The sequence below is a fragment of the Rhineura floridana genome, chromosome 6 (genome assembly GCF_030035675.1).
Source record: "Rhineura floridana isolate rRhiFlo1 chromosome 6, rRhiFlo1.hap2, whole genome shotgun sequence".
In the NCBI taxonomy this organism is placed as follows: Eukaryota; Metazoa; Chordata; class Lepidosauria; order Squamata; family Rhineuridae; genus Rhineura; species Rhineura floridana.
Genome location: NC_084485.1, coordinates 51,703,245 through 51,718,660, shown reverse-complemented (window position 1 = coordinate 51,718,660; position 15,416 = coordinate 51,703,245). Strand labels below are relative to the sequence as shown.

The 15,416-nt window shown below is 43.6% G+C and overlaps 1 protein-coding gene across 1 annotated transcript in view; it reads right to left on the bottom strand.

Annotated features, from left to right (window-relative positions):
- Positions 1 to 15,416, bottom strand: part of ARL8A (ADP ribosylation factor like GTPase 8A) — a 55,112-nt gene that overhangs the window by 11,574 nt on the left and 28,122 nt on the right. The window contains exons 2-4 of the mRNA XM_061631849.1: positions 8,065 to 8,145; positions 6,651 to 6,724; positions 507 to 600 (exon numbers count right to left, since the gene is read on the bottom strand). Of these exons, the coding sequence (XP_061487833.1) occupies positions 507 to 600; positions 6,651 to 6,724; positions 8,065 to 8,145 (249 nt within the window). The remainder of the gene's footprint in view (positions 1 to 506; positions 601 to 6,650; positions 6,725 to 8,064; positions 8,146 to 15,416) is intronic.

Genomic DNA, 15,416 nt, shown 5'->3' with positions numbered 1-15,416 from the left:
GTAGCAGTAGGATTTGAGAGGGGAATGAGATGGCCATCTCACTGGCTGCAAAAATGCTCAGTGGATGTATCCATATATATGAGCAAAGATGTTAAAGCTGCACACACACTGAGAAGTCTAGCTCTTTGTATCCCCCAACTCAGTGTTCCAAGCTTGGGATGTGCCGAAAATGAAACCCTATTGATGCCAAAAAATTCGAGCCTTACTGCTCAGGATGTATCTATGGGGCACTGACCTTTTGTATTCCAAGGAGGATGTGCTTCATCTCTCCCAGCTCTTCCCATTCCAAACATGTCCACTGTTCTAGCCAAACGTTTCATATATCGGAAGAGAGACATCTCAACAGCTCAACTTGGCAAAACAGAGCATGCAAATAGAGAGGAAGGATTTACTCTGGAGTCTCATTTGGAATGCTTGCCACTAAGTATCCACTACTAATGATCCAGCATACACTCATACGGATCTGTTTGCTCACTTAGCCTCTCTCCACAACTGGATCAACTTACAGGGATGCCCTGGAGCTGTGGCTTATCAAGCAGATTGTGAAGTTCGTTCTTTGAGGCTTCAATCTTCTCCTGGTCTGCAGCATCTACCATGTATCTGGAATGAAAACAACCACATTAGCACTAAGGTCAAGAGGCAATACGTGCAAATGCATATAGCAGCCAAATCAAGGAAAGAGAAAAATAAATAATATAGCACATCTGACCAGCCTCCAGAAAACAAGGTGATTTATTCTGAATTTTCATTTGAGTCTCAACCATTGACCACGTATAAATAATCTCACCCACCACTCTGCAATTGAGTCAATCACTCTTCTTCACTGCTTCCTGTCCTATACCTCAGGGGAGTTGTGTGAGGCGTCCTTCCCTGGCTCTCCCTGTCAGGTTCCTACCTGCTCGTGGTTACTGCCTGTCACTAGGCACCACCAGGGACTCCACCAGTCCGGACTGTCCTCTCTTTTGGTTTCTCTCCCCGCTCTAGCACAGATCTCAACAGATCCCCCTGCTAGGCAGCACCACCAGTCACGTCCTATAACCAGTAGTCCCAGAGACTCTGCCTGAGTCTCCCTCAATTAGGTTACCTCTGTGACTGCGTGCTTAAGCTGTCCCAATCCCTTTGATTTACTCAGACTGCTTATAATTCTGGTTTGCTCTGAATACTTGTGGTGTTATTCTTCCCTTCCCCGCTGCCACCATTTGTTATAGTTTCCCTTCAGCCTTGGTTATTTACCTCACCCTCCCTTCTGGTCTGTGAAACCCCAGCCAAGGATCAGGCCTTTGGTAAACCAAATTAAGTATTTATTAAATAACACAGATAACAAAGATAACAAGATTACTTCATAAGGCACATAAGCATATGGTTTTATCTAATACTAATCCGAACTCCACCCCCCTCCTTCTCCATGCTCTCCTGACAAACAACTCTCTCAAACCCACCAAAACAACCTATCAACATCCACTCCAACGTTCACCACCCCCAGATTTACCTGACATCCTTCCATTTATACCCTCAGCCATTTTAAAACATTCAGCCAATCATCCAGCATTCTACTGCCCATTCACTCCCCCTTCCTCTTTCATTCTACTTACCATGTATCTCCTATACAAACAGCACTTACCCTATTTACACTAATACAGGAACATCACAAGTTGCAATCCTAAAATCACACACCCTCAGTGGGACTACTGGAATGCTATGCATTCATCAAAATCTGTAGAAAACTTTTCAGTATGCATTCATCAAATCTGTAGAAAACCTTTCAGTTTGCAAACGAGTATGTTGAGGTGGCTGGATTTTTGTACAGACTTAACATTTGTGTTTATATTTTTGTCAAGACATTGGGAACAACTGATTCTCAATGAAAAGTGCAAAGCACAAAGAGGAGATCTGTATGGGCATGATTAAGATTTTACCAGCCATCTGCCAACACATGTGCAAAGAGGGCTAGAAGTTGGGGGGGGGAGACTGCAGCAGAGTATGCTGAGAAGATTTTGTTCGATATTTGATTCTGCATTAGAGGAGCATTCAATGTAATTGCAGTCTTGGATCCTTAGACCCAGCGACCATCTGTTATCCGATAACTAAACTATCATTGGAAATAAGGCCCTCGTCACTATCTATAGTCTTCTGGTCTCTCACGACACACAAATTGCAGTTTGTGCTGCTACCTTAATGAGTAAGCCTCATCCATGACTCTTCTCAGTGCCCCCAATGCGGTACACGAGAAACTATAAGATGCTCTTGGGCAATGCAACAATTCAGCTAATCTAATTGCTGGTTCCACAGCAGGAACTTGGCAAACTGTATCTATGTTAAATTATTCATTGGACAAAATGTGCTAGGCTGGCTCACCTAGAAAGCCAGCAGACAGTGAACACGGAACACCGTGTGTAGAGTTCCTGGAACATGTTTTTATGTTATAGCAGGTGTTCAGCTAGCAAAGAGTATCTGAGGAGCATTCAATAATGTAAACGTCTGTAAGTAAACCACTTCTCCAATTGAAGCAGCATAGGCAGTACCAGGGTTTCTAATCGAGCCCAATCCGTATTGCCTCTGGTCATTCCGAGTGGTCATCAAGGTAAGCCCAGTTGAAAAGTGACCAAAATCAGGTATGGAGCAAGAAGAAGCCAAGATATCTAAGAAAACTGCCTATGTTCTCTACGTGCTATTTCCTGCTATTTTCCAGTTCCTGCAAAATTATAAAAGCTACACTTGGGTTCAGACTACAAGCTGCCTGCAAGAGGCGCTTATCTTTTTCTGTTTATGTTATTTTGTAAAGTGCCATATACATTGCAGGCACTATATAAACTAACTCATTGACAGTTCTGAGGGAATAAAGGCTTCACCCTTATCTTAAGTTTGTGTATATACACACATAATATAGTTTTTAATGTACAGGCTTCATGTATAGTGAAGCCCTGCAAGCTGGCCAACTAATTAAATATTCTTAGGAATGGGAGTTGCTCTTGGAAGAATGCAGATCATAATAGCATCTGACTCTCAAGGCAAGTAACTGCTTCTAAAAGCAGACATCTTCCTTTTAAAAATTTGACTATGTATATTAGTGTCTGCCTGTCTGTACTCACACATTCCTTCCAAACTAGCTTATAGCCAAGTCTGTACATGGAATCTGTACTTTCAGGAGGGATGATAGGGCACCTGCTTTGCATACTGAAGACCCCAGGTTCAAATCTCTGACATCTCAAGTTAAAAAGGTCAGGTAGCAGGTGATGGGAAAGGCCCATGTCTGAGAGCCACTACCAGTCAGAACACATTTGTCTAGAGCTTAACGGACAAAAAGTCTGGCCTGGAATAAGACAGCTTTCTGTGGAATCCAAAGTTCTTTGCTTAATTAATCTGTGGCTTGAATAAGTTTTGGAGTTAAAGAATTTTCACTTTTTTTGCCTCTCTCTACCTCTAATAATCATGGGAAGACACTATGCAAGGCAATGAAGCCGCACTTTCCTGACCACTGGAAAATCAAGCCCCACTGTAGTCACTCATCAGGCATTCCCCAGATCAGAGCCCTGTGTCAGTTTCGTGCCCCAAACTGCCCTCTACCTGGCTGCTCTTTGCTCCCAAGGTGGCCAACAAAATGCTACCTTATTTTTTAAAATTGTACTTATCATAATGTGTAGTCTGTCCCTTTAGCAGTGCCTCTTTAGAAACACCTTCAGGCTTTGCCCTGTTCTATTTCAGCCTGACAGAGAAGAGAGGAGGAGCAGCTGCTTTCAATCTTCAGAAAGCAGCAGAATGGCTGAAGGTTATTCTGTCCATCCGTACCAGTTACCTCAAAGGAATAAAGACAGTTGCATGCAAAGCAGCACCAGCAGGAATTGAAGAGTCAGCCAAGGACACAGCGATCTTTCAGCAACTGCACAGAAGTCTGCAGCTGCCAAAAAGGGCCCTGCCCTGCCCCACAGCCTACTGACGGTCAGAGACTAAACTGAATGGGAACCATGTTGTCCATGAACTGGTAACCTCCAGGCTGGATTACTGTAATGTGATCTATGCGGGGCTGCCCTTGAAGTTGGTCCAGAAGCTGCAGCTGGTGCAAAATGTGGAGATGCAACTGCTCACGGGGGCAGGGCACTATCAGCATGTTACCCTGCTGCTGAAAGAATTGCACTGGCTGCCCATTAGCGACTGGGCCAAGTTCAAGGTTCTAGTTTTGGTGTACAAAGCCTTATGCAGATTGGGACCAGGAAATCTGAAAGATCATTACCATTATATATCCAATTGATCACTATGCTCTGCAGGTGAGGGCCTCCTGCAGATACCATCTTATCAGGAGGTCCATTCCACACAACATAGGAAGCAGACCTTTAGTGTTGTGGCACCTACCCTGTGGAATTCCTCCCCTTAAATATTAGACAGGTGCCATCTCTCTTATCTTTTTGGCACCTACTGAAGACCTTCTTTCAACAAGCCTTTTAATTGGAGACCTTATTCCAGTCTGCATCTGTGCTAGAATAGCTTTTTAAGTTGTTTGTTAAATATGTTTTTAAGATGTTTTGTTTTAATATATTTTAAAATCTTTTATTTTTAAGATGTTTTAAAGTGCTATTAGTGTTTTTGTTTGCCACCCTGGGCTCCTTCGGGAGGAAGGGCAGGATAACAAACAAATAAACCTAAAGAACCTTCCTCCTGCTGGCCTTCCATCACTCTTAGCAGATTCCACAAGCAACCCTTTGTGCCAAAAGTGGCCTGACGAAGCGGTGGTGCTTTAGTTTTGACTATTGGAACAAAGTAGATTAAGTGTGGCTATCCAATGGTTTTAGAGTGTACAGTATCCCTCATAGCAGGGGCACTCACAGATAGGGCTCTAGCATCTAATAGAGTCAGTGCCGTTCTGTAACAGATAAAGCATGGGTTGATGGAAATAGGAAATGTAGTTCAGCAACAGCTGAAGAGCCACAGGTTCCCCAGCCCTGACGTAAAGAAACCCAACCTGAGCTCAGAAGTGAAGCCACACCTGTAATGTAGACAACAAATCCCTTGCAGCTGCAAATGTGAATCAGGTGCCAGTGGATACAGACCTCACACTCTGTATGAGAAAAGGCGGGGGGTTGTGCCTGATCCAAGATACAGGAAAGCACAGATGTGGGAAAGCAATGCATTAATAAGACACTTGGAGATTTTTTGGGGACGGTTCTTTGCATCATTCCAAGGGCCAAAATGAAATCAGGTGGTTGAGGAAAATATTAGAGTGAACCTCATGCAGAAGAACTGAGGGACACTTTCAACATTAAATATATCCCCAACAACAACAACTCTAGACATCCAAGAAAGTCTTGTAGAATTAAAAAGACACAAAATTTGCTTGCTGGCAGACATGTGTAGAGCCAGATGCAGAAAATTCATGCAGGAAGGAGTCATAACTGAGTGGCAGATGAATGTTCTGTGTACAAAAACTGCAAGATTAAGTCACTGAAATATCCAGTGAAGAAATTTCATGAAGCACAGAGCTTGAACTTGAACCTACTTTTATTCCACAAATGAACTGTTAAAAAATCATTTTTATTCTGTTAACTGGATTGGTATGCAAACTGGAATGCTTCATATACAACAGCTGGGTTGACTTGGGGTTCACCTAGATTAGCCTTTCTCAACCTTTGGGTCCCCAAATGTTGTTGGACTACAATTCCCATCATTCCTGACCATTGGCTATGATGGAAATCAGTCACGCAGTTATTGCTCCATACCACCTTAGGCAGTATTCATTTACAAGGTGCTCAGCAGACCATGTTCTGTAGGCAAGTATATTAAAAATACTGGAAACTGAATGGCAACCAAACAGATAACTTGTCAGGTGGCAAAGAACTGTGCTAGCTCACCATATTATTAAATCGGCTGGAATCTTATCAATTTTGTCATGACAAAATGACCTCTTGGACAGATGGAGCTTCAGTTTTCAGAATTCTGGGGACTGGCCAACGTACAGGATGCGACTTAATACCCTTTAGACTATGGATCAATTAATCAAAATTTTCTGTATTAGCGACAGAGATTAATAAATTTTGGGTAGGCTTGGAGAGCAACCAAAAAACTGGGTCACCTAGACATGACCCTGCTCCAAAGAACGCATCCTGCATCTCTGAAATACAGCAGGACTTCTAGGATAAATCAACATATATGCTCTGAGCTGGAGACAGATGGCAAAGGTAAGAGGTGGCAGAGACATGCCGGCTTTCTCTGCTTTTGCACCTGCCCAGTGGTTGGCGTTCCAATCACCCAGCAGGCAGAGAGACAAGCTGATGTGCCACTCCCTTCCCCCTCCAGTTCACAGCCACTGAAGGCTGTGCTCTGAAGACCAAGCATCAAGCAGTCAGCAGGTGCCGAGACAACCCTGTGCACCTCCAGTGTTCCCCTCCAGATGAGGGACGGGGAGGCATTCTAGCTTGCCAACCCATCTCCACTTTACCTCCCCAGCTCAGAAGTACAGGTTTGTTACTGTTCTCCAGAACACAGAGCGAAAACATAACACAGGCTTTCACCTATCGTTGTGCTGGGGGGGGGGCAGGGGATCATCCCTTCCCCTCTGCAGCACCAGTGTTCAGAGGAAGCCTCAGTCTTGTCTTGATTGGCAATGTACAACAATTGCAGAGCTTGATGACTGACTGAGACCCTAGGCAAAAATTACTTACACAATGGCACTGACTCCACGGCAGTACCGCTCCCACATGCTACGAAAACGAGGCTGGCCCCCGATATCCCAGAGCTGTGGGGAAAGGAGAATCAGCAAAGAATGTGGATTAAAACTATGATGTGAGAATTCACAAACCCAATTGTTCTCCTTGACCCACATACACCCCCTTTTCAGGTATGTTTCTCCACACTCTCCACAGCCCACCACTTTCTATTGCTAAGGAAGCCACCTGAAGATAGATTTATTTCGGTCGTTGACCAGCTCATGCCATCTGAAAAGTTATCAAGAGATTTCAGAGAGCCTTGGGTTCCTGAGCAACAGTGGTAGAACACTATTCAGTTCATAAAAGCATTCTCACATGTACAACAGCTGCAAAGTATTTGCATATTCAAATTATTATTATGCATTAAAATCTACTAGGATTGATACCAAAAAGAGTCACGTAATGGAACGCATTATCTACTCTAATAAAAAATCTTTGCAGAAGAGTCAAAGCACATAAATGGAACTGAAGGAGACTAAACAGTTGATTGACACTTCTAGAGACGCTGGATTAACCAGACAGGCTCTGTTGCCATGACTCTGCTTAAACAATTCCTGTCAGGATTCCCGCTAAACACCTTCCGCTCTCTCTAGCAGGGTTAATCATTCCAATATGTAATATATAATATTCTGGGATATCTAGCTATATGGAGAGACAGATCATTCAGAAACACAGACTGACAATCTTGACTAGATGAATAACCTTGCACTCGGGTCCTGCTTGCGGGCTTCCCCCAGGCACCTGGTTGGCCACTGTGAGAACAGATGCTGGACTAGATGGGCCACTGGCCTGATCCAGCAGGCTCTTCTTATGTTCTTATGTTCTTAACCTTAACTTCTATTCTTGGTTATCTATCTACAACCAACCTTCCGATTTAAGATCTCCAAGGCGGTTTACAAAAGAGTTCTAAAAAGAATACCAAATTAAACACATCACATATAAACTGAAATACAATAAACTGCCAGCAGCAGCAATCAATTTAGTGCTCAAATTGTGGGGGAAATATAAGAGGCCCTTAATGAAATAAATAAATTCACGAGCCCTATCTTGACTCCACCCAGTCTAAGTTATGGCCCCTTGTAGACTAAAAACTGGGGGGGGGGGAGAGACCTTTTCTTTCCCCCAACAATTTGAGTATTGAATCAATTTTAATAAAAACCTATCAGAGCACCCCAAGAGTCCTCTGGAAGAGGGTTGATTTAGTTTGACTCCTAGAAGTTAGTACGGTATTATATATGGAAATGGCAGATACTGATATTGTTAATTCAACCTCATTGATCTGCCTGAACTTCCTTGAACCCCTCAGCTTGTCTCCTGTGCTATGTTACAAATCTAGCACCTCACTTAGCAAAGACACACTGCATCTTACCTTTATAGTAACATTTCCTTTGGTGATCTTCCTCATATTGAAGCCCACCGTTGGGATCATATCTTCATTGAACTGCCCCGACTGGAAAAAAATTAAAACAGATCAGTCATTCGTATGAAAGATCAAGCAGTTTTTGTACCACCTCAGTAGTCAAGCTCCTCTGAGAGTGGGGAAAGCTATGACAGGTGTTAATTCCTAGCTGGAAAGTGACACTCCTTCCTAAGCATGACACATTACAAGCACTTTGAACTATATATCAGATTACTACTGGAAGATTAATATGAGGCACATAACAATTATTGTAATATTCCTCAACTGCCATTCATCCTATAAGATCCCAAGTAGTGGGAACAGCTGCAGCACTATGGAGACTGAAGAAGACCTGTCCTGGGAGTGAGTATCTAAGCATCTGGGTGCTTGCTGCTCGCTCGTCTGGTTGCTGTCTCTTGAGACAGCTGAAGTTCCTAGTAAGTGCTGTAAGGACTGAGACCCCTGCCTGACCCTGACTCCAGAGAGAGGCTACAGTTAATCTTGCAGCCTCTTGCATCAGCTCCTGGCTGGATCAGGAGGCATAAAAACCCAGCTGCCCTTTGGTGGCAACTCTGCTGCTGGGGGGATCGCCCCTTGGGGAGTCCCAAGGGCGAGGGCACTACCCCTTCTATTCCTTTTTTTTAAAACCAAAATCTAGAGGAGATTGGTAGTGGGGAAGGCATATGGCACATGCGTAGTTCCTGCACAGGGTGAGAGCCTGTGCAGTGAACTGAATGATAGGAGAAAGTTGGCAGATGCCTTCAGAGTGAGTCTGTTACTGGCAGAAGGCTGGCCCTCCCTGGGTGAGAGATAGGAGGGGGAGTAGATATGCCCCGTGTGAAAGATGAGTGGGTCTGACTGTTCTCAATTCTCTGAGAGGCCTACTGGGATAATTGGTTCAGGTAAGTTTGGTTGGTGGGCTCTTGTTGGGTCCTTATCAGGTGTTTAGGAGGAGTCCTAATAAGGAGGAACATGGGTGATGCCACCCCAATTTCAGTGATCACAGGTAGAGGGAAGTATAGCCATGGGAAGGTGGTGAACTACCATAGGAGACAAGGGCAAGGCTATCTATGCCTTGTTCCTCACTCCTACTCGAGTTCCTCATTGCTCATCTGCTGTGCCCGCAGGCCTGTGTGTGTTGCTGTTTAATGCCAGATAGATACACAATAAGACCACACTCATCCATGATTTAATTGTGGATTAAGGTGCCGATTTAGTGTGCATTACCGAGACCTGGGTGAGTGAGCTGGGAGAAGTTGAATTGACCCAGGTTGGCCCACCTGGACACTTGGTGCAACACCAGCATAGGCTGCAAGGACGGGGGGGGGGAGGAATTGCTGTGGTCTACAGAACTTCCATCTCTGTCACCAGGAAACCACCGTCTTGTCAGAGTGATCCCTCTACCCGTGATCACTGAAACTGGGGTGGCATCCCCCATGTTCCTCCTTACTAAGACTCCTCCTAAACATCTGATATGGACCCTTGTGTCATGCCAAGGAGACAGTAAACTAGCGCTGCTGCTGATGTACCGTCCACTCTGCTGCCTAGCAGCTTCTCTGACAGCTGGCGGGGGCCATCTCGGCTGTGGTATTGGAGGAGCCCAGAATGATAGTCCTGGGTGATCTCAATGTCCACGCTGAGGGTGCCACTAGTGTTCCGGCTCGGGACTTCATGGCCTCCATGACAACCATGGGGCTGTCTCAAGTTATTACCAGCTCGACGCATAGGGCAGGGCACACCCTTGACTTGGTTTTTGCTCCAGATGAAGGAAGGGGTGGTCTGGAGAGGGGGGGTGGATGTCACCCCATTGTCATGGTCAGATCACTTCCTGGTAAAGTTTAAACTTATGGCTCCAATCCTTCCCTGAAGGGGTGGTGGACAGATTAAGATGGTCTGCCCCTGGAGGCTAATAGAATCCACAGGATTCTTGAATGCCCTAGGGAAGTTCCCAGTAGATACAGCAGATGACCCTGTTGAAACCCTTGTCATGCTGTAGAACAGCATTGTGGAGCCCGGTTTGCACCTTGGTACACCAGTGAGTTAAGGGCAATGAAACAGGCTGGACAACGGCTAGAGTGCAAGTGGCGAAAGATGTGCTGTGAGACTGATTGGACACAAGTAAAACATGCCTACTGTGTGGTGATGAGGGTGGCGAAGGAGGCCCACTTCTCTGCCACCATCGCATCCTCAAATAGTCGTCCAGTGGAGCTTTTCAGTATTGTCAGGGGTCTGTTGACATCATCTCCAGGAAATGGAATTTTAGACCCTTCGGAGGTCCACTATGAATTGTTTGCAAGGCACTTTGAGGGTAAAGTTGCTCGCCTCCATAGCAGTCTTGATGCCCCATCCACGTCTACTATAGTCCCCAGTGAGGTGTCCAGTGCAACTTCTGCTGCAACTTCTTGGGAATGGTTTCAGCTGATGCGGCCTGAAGACATAGACAAGGTGCTTGCTTTGATGCGGCCAGCAACATGTCCTCTAGACCTTTGCCCTTCTTGGCTTATTAAAGCTTGCTGAGGGGGTTTGACTGAGTGGATCCAGGGTGTCATCAATGCATCATTGGGGAAGGAATTGTTCCAGCCACCCTGAAACAGGCAGTGATCTGACCACTCCTGAAAAAGCACACCCTGGACCCATTGGTTTGTGACAATTACTGACTGGTCGCAAATACCCCTTTTCTTAGAGAAGTTAATTGAGATAGTTGTGGCGCAGCAATTGCAAGTACTCTTTTTTTTTTTTCAATAATTTTTATTCAGATTTTCATAAAACATACAAGACGAAATCATAAAACATTCAAAGACAAAAAACAAAATCAAAAATAGTTAAACAAACAAAAAAAATAAAAAAATAAAAAAATAAAAAATAAAGAGTAAAATATTGACTTCCCATTTGTCAAAGATCAAATCAGTTATAAGTCTATAATATATAACAATCCTGTCACTTAAGTCATATTATAAAATCACTTTCCTCCAGTAGTTATCTTACTTAATCATCAAATCTCATAAACATTACTTTATTCTTTCCACAAAAAGTCAAAGAGAGGTTTCAATTCTTTAAGAAATATATCTATCAATTTTTTTTTTCCAGATAAGCATATCGATTAATCCATCTCATTACTAATTATGATAATCTTATTGTCATAACCATAGTCAAAATAAACATTTCAATTAATTCATCACATCAGAATCTGTTAGGTTCAGTAATTTCAGTAGCCATTGTTCTATTATCCCTATTAGTTCCATTTTCCATCTTCCATCTTCAGTAGTCTTGTTAAGTCCAGTAATTTCAGTATCCAATCTTCCATTATCAGTATTCCATAATAATCTTGCTGTCAAAGCCATAGTCATATAGTAAGAGTCTGATGGGAATTACCTCTATCCCAAATATTTTCTTGCCATCCATTCTGAATAGGTTGCTGAAATACTGCTGTAAAATCATATCTCTGTTCTTTTTTTCAAAATACACTGGGTCATCTCTTGAAAGTTTTTCCATTGTCACATGGCTGCAGTTAATTCCATAGATTTTCTCTATATTGGGCTCCATCACATCATTCCAGTCCAGAAGATTATCCATGCCATTGATAACTTTATCTCTAGAATCTTCATTAATTTCTTCAGAGATAACATTGAGTTCCAAACAATAGATTTTATTTCTAAAGTCCATAGACTCCAAATCTTGTTCCTGTTCCACGTTTGTTCCAATCTCCGGGATCTCCTCTCTCACAGGGACCCCTGTTCCAGTCTCCAGGGTCTCCTCTCTCACAGGGACCCCTGTTCCAGTCTCCAGGGTCTCCTCTCTCACAAGGACCCCTATGTCTTTAATCTCCTGTGTCTCCAAACAATAGATTTTGTTTCTAAAGTCCATAGACTCCAAATCTTTTTCCTGTTCCACGTTTGTTCCAATCTCCGGGGTCTCCTCTCTCACAGGGACCCCTTCCAGGGTCACCTCTCTCACAGGGACCCCTATATCTTTAATCTCCTGCTTCATTTTACTCAATTCAATTTTCAGCTCCTTACAACCCTGTCGCAGGTTTTGTTTCGTTATCTCAATCTCATCCATTATTTTCTGAAACATAGTTATTTCCAGATTCTCAGCCACTTTCTTAATTGCCATTTTAAAAGAAAAATATAGGAAAACCACTTCTTATTTCAGCAACAATTGGGTTAATACTCCAAACTTGGTGACATCACAGTATAAACAGAGCAGACAGCCTTATCTCTCCATGCTTAAGTAAACAAAATGCAGTTCCCAGGATCGAAACAATTAATGGCGGTCGTCAGGAAACAGATTCGTCAAAATAAAATAGACCAAAAAGAGAGTAGTCTCAGACAATATAATATTCTTCAAAATAAAAATCTGGAATAGAAATCCCTCTTCTGTGTATATCTTTAGAATGCAAATCCAGGACAGCTTTTTGCAACAAAAACAGAGATAAGCTATTAATTAGTGAGTAGCAGAGAGAAGTTATGGCTCCCCAGTGAGATGTCAAAAACCGATCAATCTGGCAAATCTCTTTTAAACAGCAACAATTTAAGTCAAGTAAAAGAAAAATATAGAAAGAAGGGTGCTTGCCTGTTAGTGCGTTCTCTCTTAGAAGATAAGATGAACGTTCGCTTTATCAGATAGAGCTTGTTGTTGAAAATCCGTCCCACCTTCGTCGGCTGGACCTCGTCCCATAAATTAATGAGATCTGGTCGTCCCAACAAAAATAGGCTTTGAGGTTAATCTCTTCGTTTCTCCCTACCCGGGAGAAGTTTAATCAGTCAAAAAAAAAAAAAAATCTGACTGATATATCTGAATAAGCTTCTTTTGAGGCAGGAGCCCGTCTCAAAAGCAGGCACAGGCTAAGTCACCCTTCCCGGAAGTCAGCAATTGCAAGTACTCTTGTCAATCCTGACAAGACTGAGATGCTGTTGGTGGGGGGGTACTCTGCCCAGATGGTGGATGTCAGACCTGCTCTGGATGGGGTTACACTCCCCCTAAAGGAGCAGGTCCGTAGTTTGGGAGTCTTATTAGATCCGCTCCTGTCACTTGAGGCTCACGTAGCCTCGGTGGCACGGAATGCGTTCTACCAGCTTCGGCTGGTAGCCCAACTATGACCCTATCTGGACAGGGAGAACCTCGCCTCAGTTATTCACGCTCTGGTAACCTCTAGATTGGATTACTGTAATGCACTCTACGTAGGGTTACCTTTGAAGACGATTCGGAAACTTCAGCTAGTGCAGAATGCTGCGGCCAGAGTTCTTACTGGGACGAAGAAATTCGACCATATAACATCTATTCTGGCCCAACTGCACTGGCTACCTATATGTTTCTGGGCCAGATTCAAAGTGTTGGTTCTTACCTATAAAGCTCTTAACGGCATCGGACCGCAATATCTGATGGAACGCCTCTCTCGCTATGTACCTACCAGTTCACTGCGCTCGACATCTAAGGCCCTTCTCCGGGTCCCAACACATAGGGAGGCCCAGAGAACAACAATTAGATCTAGGGCCTTTTCAGTGGTGGCCCCCGAATTATGGAATGCCCTCCCAGATGAGATACGCCTGGCGCCTTCTTTGTTATCTTTTCGGCGCCAGATAAAAACCTACCTCTTCGCCCAGGCATTTTAAACTTTTAAACTTAAATTTAATTTTATTTTAAACTTAACTGTAATTGTATTTTTATTTTATTCGTATTTTAATTTTGTTTTTAAATATGTTTTATATTGTATGTTTTAATCCACACTTGTTCATTTTTTAAATGTGGTTTTATTTTGCTGTACACCGCCCTGAGAGCTCGTTGCTATAGGGTGGTTTAAAAGCATAATTAAATAAATAAATAAATAAAATTATCTTGACCCATCCCAGTCTGGGTTCAGGCCTGGCTATGCGACTGAATTGGCCTTGGTCGCCCTGATGGATGACCTTTATCGGGAGGACACAGGGAGTGCGACCCTGTTACTCTTCCTTGATCTCTCAGTGGCTTTTGATACCATTGACCATAGTATCCTTCTGGGCCGACTTGGTGGGATGGGTATCGGAGGCACTGTTTTAGAGTTGTTCCGATCCTATCTCTAAGGTTGTTTTCAGAGAATAGCATTGGGTGACTGTCTTTCGGTCCCCTGGCAGTTGTGCTGTGAGGTGCTGCAGGGTACCATCTTGTCCCCCATGCTGTTTAACATTTATATGAAGCTCAGGAGATTTGGGGTGAGGTATCAGCAGTATGCCAACGATACCCAGTTCTATTTCTCTGTAACATCTGAATTGGGAGAGGCCGTGCAAGTCCTGGACCACTGCCTGGACTCAGTGATGGGTTGGATGAGGGCCAATAAACTGAGTCGGAATCCTAGCAAGACTGAGACACTGTGGATTGGTGGTTCCCAGGTTCGGATAATTGGTCAATTGCCTGCTTTGGATGGGGTCGTACTCCCTCTGAAAGAGCAAGTCTGTAGTCTGGGGGTGCTCCTGGATCCATCTGTCACTAGAGGCCCAGGTGACCTCAGTGGCTAGGAATGCCTTTTACCAGCTTCAGCTGGTAAGACAGCTGCAGCTGTTTCTGGACAGGGATAGCCTGACCACTGTTGTCCATGCACTGGTAACCTCCAGGCTGGATTACTGTAATGTGCTTTATGTGGGGCTTCCCTTGAGGTTGGTCTGGAAGCTGCATCTGGTGCAAAATGCAGCAGTGAGACTGCTCACTGGGGCAGGGTATCGCCAATGTGTCACCCCACTGCTGAAAGAATTGCACTGGCTGCCCATTTGCTACCTGGCCAAGTTCAAGGTTCTAGTTTTGGTGTACAAAGCCCTATACAGCTTGGGACCAGGATACCTGAAAGACCGTCTTATGCCTTATATACCCAGTTGATCACTGCGTTCTGCAGGTGAGGGCCTCCTGCAGATACCATCTTATCAGGAGCTCTATTCTGCTCAACATAGGAAACAGACCTTTAGTGTGACAGCATCTACCCTGTGGAATTCCCTCCCCTTAAATATTAGACAGGCCATTTCTGTTATCTTTTCGGCGCCTTTTGAAGACTTTCCTCTTTCAACAAGCCTTTTAAGTTGAGACCTTATCTCAGTCTGTGTCAGAATTGCTTTTTAATATGTATTTGAAACTTCTTTTTAAAAAAATATGTTTTTAAACCTTTTTTAAAGATGTTTTTAAACCTTTTAAGAATGTTTCTAAAGATGTTTTGTTTTAATATATTTTAAAGTTTGTTTTTATGATGTTTTAAAGTGTTTTTAGTGCTTTTGATTCCCACCTTGAGCTCCTACTGGGAGGAAGGGTGGGATATAAATCAAATAATAAATAAGTAATTTGGGGGCATGGGAAGAAAGAAA